A 12,419-nucleotide genomic window follows, 5' to 3' on the forward strand; every position below is an offset into this window, starting at 1 on the left:
CTCCCCCCGGCTGGAACAATAAATACACCCCCCTGGGGGTTAAAAATAGCCCCATGCCCACTTTTGGCTGTAATAGGTAATTTGGCCGCCCCCAGCCCTGTTGTCTCTGCCTCTCTCTGTCCCTCTCTCTCTCTAATCTGGAATGGCAGCTTGTTGTTGTCACCGGCTGACGTGACATGTGAGCCCGGCGGGGTTTCAAGGTTAGCCAAGCTCCGGTGGCCCCCAGCTCCCACACCGGGGATGCTCAGGGACAATCCCACCTGCCTTTGTCACTCGGGCCGGCGCCGGGCTTGTCCCCTCCGCTGGGAGGGCTTGGCCCCAGGGGACCCCCCGCTAGAATCCCCCAAGTTTTGGGACACGGATGCTTCTCCTCGGCGCTTCCAGGAGTTTTTGGGAGCCCCATCGCAGCCTTGGCACAGCCGGGAGCTGCTCGGCTGCCCGTGGGTCGCCTCCCTCGGGATGCTCCCTTGTCACCCAGCCCGTGTGCGAGCGGGGACATCCCCGGAGCTGCAGCCCCATCCCGGAGCAGGATGCTGAGCTGCGGCAGAAGCTCAAGGCACCAAGAGCTCCTCTCTCATGTGTCGCCCCCACTGAGGCACCTGTCACCCACTTGAGCCGAGCATTTGCTCGCCCCGATCCCGGTGGGACACACACATTTAACCCTCCCGATTCCGGGCTCTGTCCCGGGGACACATCCTGCGGGGATGCCGCTCACACCGCCCAGGCTCTGGCTCGGCAGAAAGAGCCAAGGAACCCACGGGCAGCAATCCCACAAAACCTCTGACACGTCCCTGCTTGTGGCTGCCGGGACCGGGCGGTTCCCCTTTGTCTCCAGCCCGTTCCTTCCATCCCCGCTCCCTCTCGCCTTGCCCGGGATGAGGCTGGAGGAGGATTCACGCTGGGGTGGGAACGGCGCTGCCAGCCCCAGGGATGCCCATCAGCCCCCCAGGCTCTGCGGTGCCATGGCCGTGACCCGGTGGCCTCGCTGCCTGGCATTGTCCCCTCCGCATGCCCAGCAGGGCGGTGGGCGAGCAGGGAGGGCTGGGAACAAAAGGAATTGTGAAACCGGATCCCTGGAACTCCGAGCTCTGCCCAGACGCTGCCCTTGTTCTCCCGGAGGTCACAAATATCGTGTTTAATCCCTGGCACTCGCCCGCCCCGGCCGTGCCAGCGAGGATGGCATTGCGGGGAGGATTTCAGCAGGCAGTTCCAGGAGATTTCAGGGGGGAAGTGTGTCGGGAAAAGTGCCTGTGGAGGAGAAAAACTCCTGATCCGGGAATGACCATCTGGCTTGAATGGAGCTGCAGCTCAGGGAAGGGGTTTCAGGATGTGTTTTGGGGTCTGTGTGAGCAAAAAGGGCAGGAGAAGGAGCCGCGGGGGCAGAGCTGGGGCCAGGAGCAGCCCCGGGCACAGCCGGGGACGAGCGGGATCAATCTCGGCACGGACGCTCCCTCATCCTGCCAAGTTCAGCTGGATTCATCGTCCAGCCGAGCCCAATTACCTTAATTTGTGGCATTAAGGAAAAATCCATAAGCATCAGGGAAGCGATGTGTGGTGGTTCCACCGGACTGGCCATGGAGCCGCCCGGGCTCTGCCCGTGCCCATCCTGGGGCACGGCACAGCAGGAAACCCTGGAGCTGTGGAGGCCTCCCAGAATGTTATTTTGCCAGGAAGGACCATTTTTGCCCACCCAGCCTGAAAGAAACCAGACCCGTGTCTCTCCCTGGTGTTGGCCTGGTTGTGGTTGGGGTCTTTGGAGGGTCAGGGTGCAGAGGGTGGCACAGAAATCCAGGGTGGGAATGGGATGCAGATGGCTGCCAGGGTTCCTGCTGTGATTTGTAAGGCATTGCATCTGCTCCACTGCTGAAATCCTCTGTGCTGCCCGGGCCACATCCTGCTCTCCCCTGAGGATCCTGCTCCAGCCCGCAGATGGAAGCGCCTCCAGGCACATCACATCCTCCTCCTCCTCTGGATATTGGGGGGCTTGTTGGCCCCCAGGAAAACCTGAGCGCTTTAAACATGTCTGTATGCACCAACCTGCCTCTGGAGCCCTGGAGCGAACAAAAGAGCTGTGGGAAGTGGCTGCAGCCTGTGAATGGATGTCAAGGAATAACACACGGATCTGTGCCACGGCAAAATCAAGCATCGTCCCTCCTTATCTGCAAAAGAGCCTGTGTTTTACATGAAAAAGCCTTTCTAATTAATAGGCCAGCCCCTCTTGAGCTCGATAAAAAATGGAGTCAAAAGGATTTGATTAACCCCTGCTCTGTGCCGGGCGCGTGCTCTGCCTGAGCCAGGCCTGCCCGGGGCTGATAACGGCTCCGTGTCCCCGGAATCCCGGCAGCATCCCGGGACTCCTGGGCCTGAGCACCCTCAGAACCACCCTGGGGGTGTCCTGAGCCCCCTCAGAGGGCTGGGATGCTCCAGAGGCAGCTTGTGCCACACCAGTTCCTTCTGAATATCCTCTGCTCCAGCCGGTGTTTTTTTCAGTGCTCAGACACATTTGACTAAACTAATACATATGTATACACCCCGGGACGTTCCCATCCAAACCAATGTAAATTACCTCTGACCAATGCGTTTTCCCAGGAAATCAATGCATTTTAACACTGGATAATATTTATGAAATTGAATTCTTTTTTTTTTTTTATTGAAGCTAATGCAATTCCCTTCTGTTTTATGCATTTTTATTAAACTAATGCATTTTAAATTAAACTGTTGTATATTAACTACAATGGCTGTGGGTACTTACAGTAAAGAAATATATGTTTGCTGAAATCAATACATATTCCAAACCTGGGAATTTCCAGTTAACAAGGCTATATCAAATATAACAAATGCATGTACCTGCTTAATTCGATGCTTATATACAACTGGCTGCTATATTTGTTTATTGGTAATGATTATTTTAAAGGGGGGAAGCATATTAAGGGTAGAAAGATAGATTCCTGCTGGGAGCTGCTGCTGGAAGCTGCCAGAGGTGGTCACCCCATCCCTGATGCTCGAACTGGGGAGCGTGGGGGTGGCCCACGGGCTCTGGTGCTGGCTGAAATTCATCTCCTCTGGCACAGACTGGTTTCTGTGCCCTCCATCACATCCTTGCAGCTCGGTTCCCGTTGTGTGAATTCTGGGGACATCCTTCCCTTGCCCACCACATCCCCCACAGCTCCTTTCTACCAGCAGCATCCTCAGGAGATCTCAGAGGGTTTTACCCGTCTCCCCTCGGTGTTTAGAAGATTCCCACGTGTGGCAGTTCGTTCTGGGCAGATTTGATGCCGCAGCTTTGCCTGACTCAGCTCCGTTTTCCCTTGGAAAGTTCCAGCACCGTGGTTATGGCCGGGAGGGTTTGCCCAGCTCGGGAATTTGGGCAAGAGCCGCCACCTGCCTGACAGAGCCGGGGATGGGGACGAGGACGGGCAATTCCTGAGTCCCAGGGTTGTGTCCTGCCCCGAGAACAGGATGCGGTCCTGGGGGGAGCCGCAGCATTGACAGGAAAGCCATAAATAGCCGCGTTATCCGCCGTGAGCGCGCCAGCGGCGCCGGGGCTGAGATAATTCGGGAGAAGCAATACAAGAGGAAAATTAATTAAAGAGCACGTGCTAATTGTAGGGGAAATGTGCATGCAATGAGCAGCCGAGGCAGAAAGGCGGCCGGTGGAGGATCCCGGGTACCTTCCCCGCACATCCCGGGGGGCAGCGAGGGCTGAGGCCGGGCGCAGCTCAGCGATGTCGCGGGCAACCAAGGGGTGCTGTCACCCCCCAGGGTGCCTCTCCCTGCACTCCTGTGCCCCCTTTGCTCCTTTCCGTCCCCTCACTGTGACCGCTCGTGTCCCCCCGTGTCCCCCCGGGTCCCCGGCCCGGCTGGCGGGGACGCGCTGCAGCTCCCGCGGTGGCCGCCAGGTGGCGACGTTGTAGCGGGCGCTGTGCGGTCCCGGCGGGAGAGGGAGAGGAGAGGGATGGGAAAGGGATTGGGAAAGGGATTGGGAAAGGGATTGGGGAAAGGGATTGGGGAAAGGGATTGGGAAAGGGATTGGGGAAAGGGATTGGGAAAGGAATGGGGAAAGGGATTGGGGAAAGGGATTGGGGAAAGGGATTGGGGAAAAGGGAGTGGGAAAAGGATTGGGGAAGGGGATTGGGGAAAGAGATGGGGGAAGGGATTGGGAAAGGGGTTTCTGGGACTGCAGGACTAAACCCACTGGGGGACAGGTGACAGGGACTGCACAGGATGAGGACAGAGCTCTGCAGCCGCTGTCACAGCGTCCACAAGGGAGGTGCCCAGGGCTGCAGCTGGGCAGAGCTCCTGGGCAGCCCCAGGGCCTCACACATCCCTGCTTATCTGATGGCACTGCTGTGCCATGGTGAGGCTCCTGGTGTCCCTCTGCCCATCCTTGGGACAAGGTGATGGAGCAAGCCCCCAGTCAGCACTGGGTCACCGTCAGCACCTCTCACTGCCAGCATCACCTCTGGGCTGCCTCATGGGGCCAGCTCACTGCACAAAGGAGTTACGTGGATCACAAACAGGCAGCAGGGCAGGAATAAATTAATGCCTGGAATGGGAGTGTGCTGAAATCCTTTTTTTTTTTTTTTTTTTTTTTTTTTTTTTGTTAAAGTACACAGAAAAGCCCCTTCCGTATTTTAATTAAAAGCCTTTCAGGAGAGGAGGCAAGGGGCTGCCATTTACAACGGGCTATTGTCAGGCACACAAAGCAAACGGGGCTGGAGACAAACTGATTTATTAACCTGCATCTCACAGCGCTCCCCAGGGCGGGGTGAGCCCTCTGTGGAGGGGGGTGGCAGCTCTGGGGTCCCCCTGGGGCGCTGCAGGGCCGTGGGGCAGCCCCCAGGGGACACAGGGGACACAGGGGACACAGGGCTGGTTTGTGCCACCCCGCAGCTCCCCGTCCCTCCAGGTGGCTCAGGGTGCAGCCCCTCTCCTCTTCCTCACTGCTCCCATTGATTTATTAATGATTTGGCCAAACAGGCACATTCCTCCTAAGCCCACAATTTAATTTGCTCACCAAAGATGCCAGGTTAGTTTTATTCCTGATTTATGAGCAGGCCCCTGCAGCGATTCCCTGGGCAGCAGAGCAGGGCAGCGATTTGTGGGGGTGAGATCAGCTTTGTGGGTGCAGGGAGAAGATCCCTGTCCTGGTGGTGTCCAACAGCAGATGCCAGGAGCTCCTGGAGCATGGACAGGCTGGGCAACCCCTGCTGCTGGCACGGGGAGGAACCAGCTGTGACCACTCATCCCACCTGGGCTCCCTGACCCACCCACGAGCAAACCTCCCCTTCCTGAGGGAGGGATGGCAATGATTCCCACCTGGGATCTCCCCTTGCAGGGCCTCTGCTCCCACCCCCAGCTAATTACAGCCTCATTAAGGTGAAGCAGCTTCCTGGCACCACCAGCAGCCCCAATCTCAGTACAAATCTCAGTGACTCCCAGCGGTTTCCACTCCCTGATTTTTATGATTTGGGGGATGAGGGGATCTATTTATGGCACTTGGGTGGCCAGAGCAAAGTTGGAGGTTTTGGCCTGTGTGCCCCCAAGCAGGAGCAGCACCTGGGCATTCACATTTGGGGTCTCAGCATTTGTAGAATTTGCTGTTGGTGCCGCCAGTGTGTTGGGATTTCAGCTCTCCCAGCATTTTCATCTGGGGGTCCCCAGTTCCAGGCAATGTTTGCTGCAGGACCACAAGCAGGATTTGCCCCTTTTCCAGCCAGCTCTGAGGCAGGGAAGATGCTGGTGCAGGGCTCACAGGAGCATCCAGGCTCTCTCTCACACAAACTGCCTCCACTCCTGCAAATCTTCCTTTGAACTTCGATTTTCTGTTCACTTGCTCTTCTGCCTGAGGCGCTTTGCAATCGTGGGATTGTGAGCTGCTCTGAGTTTCTCTGAGTGGAAGAGATGAGAAGAACCAGATCATTTCCTGGCTGTTTGTGCTGTAGTGTGGGGCCAAGGTCACTTTGTGGGTCTGCCTCACCCTTTTGGACAATTTCCCACACCTGTCCCTGTAAGAATTTGGAAGCACCTGCAGGGCAGGGTGCGGTTTGAAGAGTGTCCCTTTTCTTCCGTGTCTTCTGAACTCAAACTCTGCTTTTTGGTGGAATCCCAAGGGCCCAGCAGCAGGGTGATACCTGGGCAGTGAGGGGCTGCTCCCTCCCCAGCTTTGTGCAGAGAGAGGCTCCAGCAATGCAAGATTTGCTGCAGCAAGGAGAGTGAAGGGTTACAATGACCGCTGCAGGAGCACTGGTGGGTTTGCTGGTGTCAATGCTGCCCCGTCTCCCTCCAGCCCTTCTGGGAGCACAGGGATCCTCCCCAGCCCAGAGGAGACACTGCTGCATGCTTGGTTTTATGAAACAAGTCTATAAATTAAGACAGTATAAAGTCATAACAGCTCAGACGATTTATTAGGCAATATGGAGAAAAGACAGATTTACATGTCTTGATACAAACAAAACACAACTCCAGCTCCAGAGCCGTCAAAAGCAGCCTGGTCATTTAGTCCAGCTGACTTTGGGAATGTCGTGGTGCTCAGTGAGAGCATCCAGGTGCCTGTTGAACTCCTCCACTCGCTGCTTGCGGGGTTTCGATGCTTTCTTCAGGATCCGCTCCCTTTGCCGCTTCTCCTGCATCTTCTCGAAAGCTGTCTGTGCTGGGGTCTGCTTGTCCAGCCTGCGCTTCTCCTCCTGCTGCTTCTTGCTGCTCATGATCTGCTCCAGCAGCATCTGGGCCTTTTTTGCCTTCTTCTTCTTCCTCTTGCCAGCTCCCTGGGCTGTGCCACTGCCCTTGAGCCGCAGCGGAGCGTGCTGTGCCGCCTCGTAACCTGCTATGGACCCGCAAAAACTGCCTGCAAACACAGAGCCCTCCAGCCAGGGCTGCACTGGGAAATAACCCAGACCCTCTGGGGATCACTCGGGGTCCCCCTGGCAGCCTGCGGTAGGCTCACCCCTCCCAGGGCCTTTGGTTGGAAGGATGGAAGGCAGCCCTCTGTCCAGAATTGGTCCATCCTGGGCAAGGCAGGCTTGCTGATCCCACCCTTCTCGCCGACCAAAAAATGACTAAGAAGTCAGAGGAAGCTGGAAGTCCCAAAAGCTAACATAATTCACACGGGAGTTACTGCATGCCACCTCTGACCATCATGGGATATGAACACGTGGGGGCCGACTCCGTGTCTGGATGGGCTGTTTGGGTCCAACCCGGCCGGCTGCGGACCCCAGCCCACACGGTCTCACATGGACAAAGGTAAAAGAGCAGAACTCGTTGTCCACGCGGGAACAACGCCCCACGTTTATTCCCAAGGCGGGAAAGAGCGCGATGCCCGATGGCGGGAAACTTTTAACCCGGGGGAGCGGGGGGCGGGGCTAGAGGAGCACAGCCAATGGGATAGCAGAGAGGCGGGGAGAGGGGCGGGGCCAGCCGGGGAGAGACCACCACGCCGACAATTGCGGGGGGGGGTAAAGGGGGAGACCATGTGGCGATAGGATACAAATCATGTGAACAGCGCAAATTACAGAGCACCCAGCGCAAACAACTAATTAACTATTTATTGCAATACAACAGAGGGGCAGCTCCGTGCTTGTCTGCTCAAAACTGAGCCGTGGCCACCGGGGCTGGGGTCCCTCCAGTACAAATGTGGCACGGCTCCGCTGGGAGGCTTCCCCAGGGAATTGGGAATTTATTCTCCAAACCCCTTGGATATTTGTGTGACCAGTACAACACACTGTGCGGCAAAGTGGCGTGGGAAATGTGAAGTTGTGGCGTTTTGGGTTTTATTTGTGGAGAAGCAGAGAGGGAATTTCTGGGACAGGTGTTATGAGTGCGCAGACGCTGCTGGCTGGGCTCTGTTCCTCTGCTGAAGTTGGTTGGATTCTTCAGAGCCATTGAGAAATTTAAAAACACAGCTCTAAACCAACCTGAATTCGGTGTATTTGTGAATTTGGGGATTCGGTGTATTTGGGGATTTCTGGCTGCGGAACGCTGGGAGCGTGTTTGCTGTAGCCATTCCCAGCAGGTCAAAGGTGCGGGAAGGGTCAGATTGGGCAGATAAAAACCAAACAAACCTGGAAAAGTTTAACCGGCGGCTCCCGCCTGGCGATTTTTCCAGCTAAAACCCCTTAATTTAGCCTGGGAAAAAAACCCATCACCGGGGGCACCGAGACTGGGAGCCTCGGGGGGTGTCCAGCAGCGCCGGGGGCGATGCTCGGGGGTGGCCCCGGGGGGGACAGGGCTGGTCCAGGAGGGAGCCCCATCCCTGCTGCCCCCGGTGGGGACGGGCGGCCCCCGCTCCCTCCGCGCCACCGGGCTCCCCCAAGATGGCCGCCGAGGTGGGATCGATGGATGTGTCGATACCGGACACGGTTTGATGCCCGCCGGCTCCAGGTCGGTGGTGGCGGCGGCGGCGGGAGGGAGGGAGGGGACGGAGGGAGGGATGGGGGCGGCCGCCCGATCACTCCCCCACCCTCTCCCCGTCCCTCCCTCCGTCTCCCCCCGCGCCCGCCCCCCTCTCTCCCTCCGCCCGCCCTTCCCCATCGATAGGTATCAGAAATTGATCCCCGCCGCCGCCGCCGCTGCCGCCGCCGCTCTTTGTTCGGCGCCGCCCGCCCGGGAGCCTGGAGCAGAGCATGGAGCGGCGCTAGCGGCGATGGAGCCGCGATGGAGCCCCGGCCCCCGCCCCGCCGCCCCCGAGGTGACAGCAGGGCCGGGGGGCGGCCGCCGCTCCGCCCCGGCGGGAGGGAGGACGGGAGGGAGGGAGGAAGAGGAGGGAGGGAAGTTGCGCGGGATGAAGTTGCGGGGAGCGCGGCCCCCCCGCGCCGCCCCGCCAAGTTTGTGGCGGTGCCCGCCCGCCGAGCGGAGCCGCAGGTGCCCGCAGCGCGCCCGGCGCCGCCCGCAGCGGGGGCGGCTCGGTGCCCGCGTCCCCCGGGGCGCGGGGATGGCTGCGGGGACGGCGGAGCGGGGCTGCCCCGAGCCCCGCCGCCCTGCCATTGTTATCCGGGGCCGGTGCGCGGGGCCCGGCCGGCCCTGAGCGCCGGGAGCGCGGTCGGTACCGGGCGGCGCTGCTCGCAGCGGGGATGGATGCGGCGGGGGGGCGGCAGCTCCTTTGTGGCTCCGGGCAGGTCACGGCCGCCGTATCCCACCGTGGCACCCTCGGTCTGTGAAATTCCCGGTAAGTCCTTTGTTACCGTGCGCGGGGGAAGGTCGCCGGGGGCTGCTGACAGTTTGTGACCTTAAATACGCACCTTCAATAGGAGGTGGGTAATTAACACAATGGCTCTCCCAACATAATGGGATGGAAACCCAACCTGGAGCCGCTACGCGCATTTCCATGGATATTAAATGGGTTTATATCCCTGTAGGATATTCCGGAGTTTAAAATGCAGCGTGCTTGGGAGGGGAGTAAACAAATTGAAATGCGATTGATGGGGCTCCAGTAGTGGATCAACAGTTCCAGCATTTAATGCATTTTGGCTTTTAAGCAGATTACGTGCTGCGTCTGCGCTGCGCGACCCGAAAAGTAGCGCAGGTACCGCGGCCGGTGGGTTTGCCATGACTGCTCGGTCCTGGCATTGTGGCCGGGAAGGGATTACGGCTCTCAGCGCTTCGGATACAAAAGCGTTCCCCGCTAAATCGCGCTAATGACTTTTCCCGGGTGCGCGCAGAACCTTTTATTTAAATACAAATATTGGCAGCTACTTTGGGGGCGAACTTTGCCGGAGGGAGAGGTGGGCAGGGAGGTGGCGGCTCTCCCTTTTTCCTTCCTTATTTCTTCCCTTCCTTATTTCCTTCTTCCCTTCCTCCCTTCCCCGCCGTTCCGCCTGGCCGGTGCCTGTGCCCGGGTGCGGAGATGGAGAGGGGAGCGCTGGGGATTGACTTCTGTCCAGGCAGCAGGATCGCGTTGGGAAAGGTGACCTTGTGCCAGCCTGGCCTAATGCCCTCCATTAAGAAAAAAAAATTAAAAAAAAAAAAAAACAAGAGGGGAAAGGAAAAAAAAAAAAAAAAAGAAGGCGAGCAATCAATTTATAATTCTTCCATCAATTTATAATTCTTCTTCCAAGAGCTTTTTCCCTTTTTTTTTTTTTCCTCCTTCCTTTTTAATGGATGTGTCTGAAGCAGCTCTGGTGGCCTGGGGCTGGCCGGGAATGGCAGAGTTGTTTGAGCCGCCCTGATGAATGGTGGGCATATGGAAAACGCAGGGATAATGTGGCGCTCGGATCGAAACGGCGCTGAGCCCTTTTACGGCGGAGAGGCGCGGAAATGAGGAGAGATAAAATTCTATCAAAGATAATGCCAGGCGTATTTCACCGGGTTATGAGATTGGTTTATTGTGTACATTACTAATGCAGTATTTTTTTTACAGCTTTTCTCGCGTGCGATAGGCAGAGCGGGATTCGTACCTTCGTGGGGTTTTTGGGGTTTAATTTGCTTGGGGTTTGTCGCGTTCTGCTTGGCACAGTGTGGATTTATGGGATGCTGCTGCTCTAATCCAACCCGTTCTGCCTTAAAAACGGCAAAAAAAAAAAAAAAACAAAAAAAAACCGGGCAAGAGTTTTGAGCTGCTGATTTGGGGTAATAAATACAACGGGCGGGCGAGAGCGATTAGAGCCGTCTTTTATAAATGTCTTCACATCTCATTATGCAGATGAGCTCCGGCTACACGGCTCCGAGCCTTTGGTTCTCGTCAAATAAAATGTTCTTGGGTTGATTTCCCGCAATGCAAACGCTCTCTCCGTGTGCTGGAGTTGGGCGCAAACTTCGGCGGCTCTGCCGGGTGTGGAGAGCTCCGAGCCTGCTCTGGTTCGTGAAATGTTTTTGCTGTTTAAAGTTTAGGGGAGAGAAAAAAAAAAATCAAAAAAAAAAAAAACCCACCCCACAACTGTGGATGTGATTAAAATATTATAACCTTATGATATTCTGAAGTGCATAAATTTTACATATCAGCTACAGAGGGAGTTTAGACATCCATTAAATGATATGACAGCTTGACTTATCTAAATGTGCATCATTTAACAATGTGTCAAAATTCTGCTTTATATAGACGACAGCAGTAAATAAGCTATCAGTCCTCTTGGCTGGAGCTTAATTCCTGGAGCTTGGACTAATAAACTCAGCTGCATTCTTGTGCAGCAGCAGGAGAAACCTGGGGGGAGCCTGAGGTGCTTCTGGGGCTGCTTCACCTGTGTGAATGAATGCCCCTGGTGCTCTGGGATTTTGGGGCTCTTATGGAGAGACTGGAGGGATATTCCAGTTTGGTCCAGCATCTCCAGCATCCAACACTTTCCATCCCCATCCCTGCTGGAGGGTGGGATGGTGGCTGTGCCCAAGGGGAAAGCGTGGGGAGCCCAAGGAAGCTCTGGGTGCCCCCATCTCAGAGGGATTTTTGCCTTTCCCGGCTGAAATCTCCGGGTTTGTGGAAGTGCAGCTTGTGCCCAGGGGCTGGCTGGGGAGCCTGGGAATGCAGTTTGTGCTTTCCAGTGGCTCCAGCTGCTCCTGGTGCAGCGGGGCGTGGGGAGCGCTGGCTGTGGAATCATCTGCTTTGAGCAATTAATCCGAGTTTGGGCAGATGTCTGCCTCATGCTTGGCTTGGCTGCTGGCTGATGGCTCTGTGCTCCTCCTGGGAGCTCCCCCTGACCACGGCTCTTCAGGTGGCTTCTCCTGCAGGGCTGTGTCCCATTGGTGGGGACACAGGTGACGCCCCTGTGCTTTATCCAGGAGCTCTGTGTCCTTAGGGATGCGGGGCTGGAGGTCCAGCTGGGCTGGGCACTGAAATGCTGATGATGCCCCAGCAATGTTCAAATCCTACAGATCCTATAGCATTTGGTCACGTTGGTCATGGGAGGACTCAGGTGTCCTGGAATGTCACTGTCACTGACCGCCTTGTGATGTCCCCTTCCTCAGTTCCCTCCTTGATGATCCATCCCATCCCCCAAAATCCTTCATTAATTCCTGATATTTCTGCTGTTTCCAGTTTATATGTGAGGAGAAGGAGGAGATGTGCCATGCTTCTGGTCCCACCTGCTCTGGGGTCACTATTGAGCATCGCTGGAAAGTCAGGCTGGAGTTCCTGAAGTGAAATCTGATTTTTTTTTTTTCTTTTAATTTTTTTTTTCTTCTGGCTGAATAATTGAGATGCTGCCAGACAAGAAGAGCTGCAGAAAATGAGAGTTTATCTTTAGCACCACAGTTCTCACTTTAGAAACTGGTGACCCCAATTCCAGCCTGGAGAGTGACTTCTTCCCTAATTAATAAATCCATTAATTAATTGTGTGCGTGCTGCAGCCCATTAGAGATGTACATGCTGGCCTCCTGATCCAGTTTAGTGGATTGTCTCTGTGGCCTTGGAAGCAAGGGGGGGGAAAAAAGGGATTGTGACCACCAGGCATCTGGGGGATGGAAATACAATTTGATTTTTTTTGTGGGGCTGC

At 56.2% G+C, this 12,419-nt stretch overlaps 2 protein-coding genes across 5 annotated transcripts in view; one reads left to right on the forward strand and one right to left on the reverse strand.

Moving 5' to 3' along the window:
* Nucleotides 1–6,487: 6,487 nt before the first annotated feature.
* On the reverse strand, nucleotides 6,488–7,471 carry LOC131091276 (protein FAM32A-like). The gene is made up of 2 exons (XM_058037237.1): nucleotides 7,441–7,471; nucleotides 6,488–6,847 (listed from the first exon to the last, which is right to left on the reverse strand). The coding sequence occupies exons 1-2, from the start codon at nucleotides 7,469–7,471 to the stop codon at nucleotides 6,495–6,497; spliced, it is 384 nt and encodes a 127-aa protein (XP_057893220.1). The 3' UTR covers nucleotides 6,488–6,494.
* Nucleotides 7,472–8,298: 827 nt separating this feature from the next.
* Nucleotides 8,299–12,419, forward strand: part of CUX2 (cut like homeobox 2) — a 62,848-nt gene continuing 58,727 nt past the window's right edge. For 2 of the 4 annotated variants that reach the window (XM_058036691.1, XM_058036689.1), the window contains exon 1: nucleotides 8,559–8,686. In XM_058036691.1, coding sequence (XP_057892674.1) covers nucleotides 8,642–8,686 — 45 coding nt within the window. In that variant the 5' untranslated portion in view covers nucleotides 8,559–8,641. Of the gene's footprint in view, nucleotides 8,380–8,558; nucleotides 8,687–9,067; nucleotides 9,164–12,419 lie in introns of those variants that run through there. The other 2 variants (XM_058036690.1, XM_058036692.1) reach the window with 2 other exon arrangements.

The sequence above is a fragment of the Melospiza georgiana genome, chromosome 18 (assembly GCF_028018845.1).
Source record: "Melospiza georgiana isolate bMelGeo1 chromosome 18, bMelGeo1.pri, whole genome shotgun sequence".
In the NCBI taxonomy this organism is placed as follows: Eukaryota; Metazoa; Chordata; class Aves; order Passeriformes; family Passerellidae; genus Melospiza; species Melospiza georgiana.

Excerpts from the sequence above, each read along its gene's own strand:
- LOC131091276 (XM_058037237.1), bottom strand. The coding sequence starts at position 7,471 with ATGGTCTCCCCCTTTACCCCCCCCCGCAATT. Across the intron at positions 6,848-7,440 it reads CTTTACCCCCCCCCGCAATT|GCAGTTTTTGCGGGTCCATA; the intron begins GTCGGCGTGGTG and ends CTGTGTTTGCAG.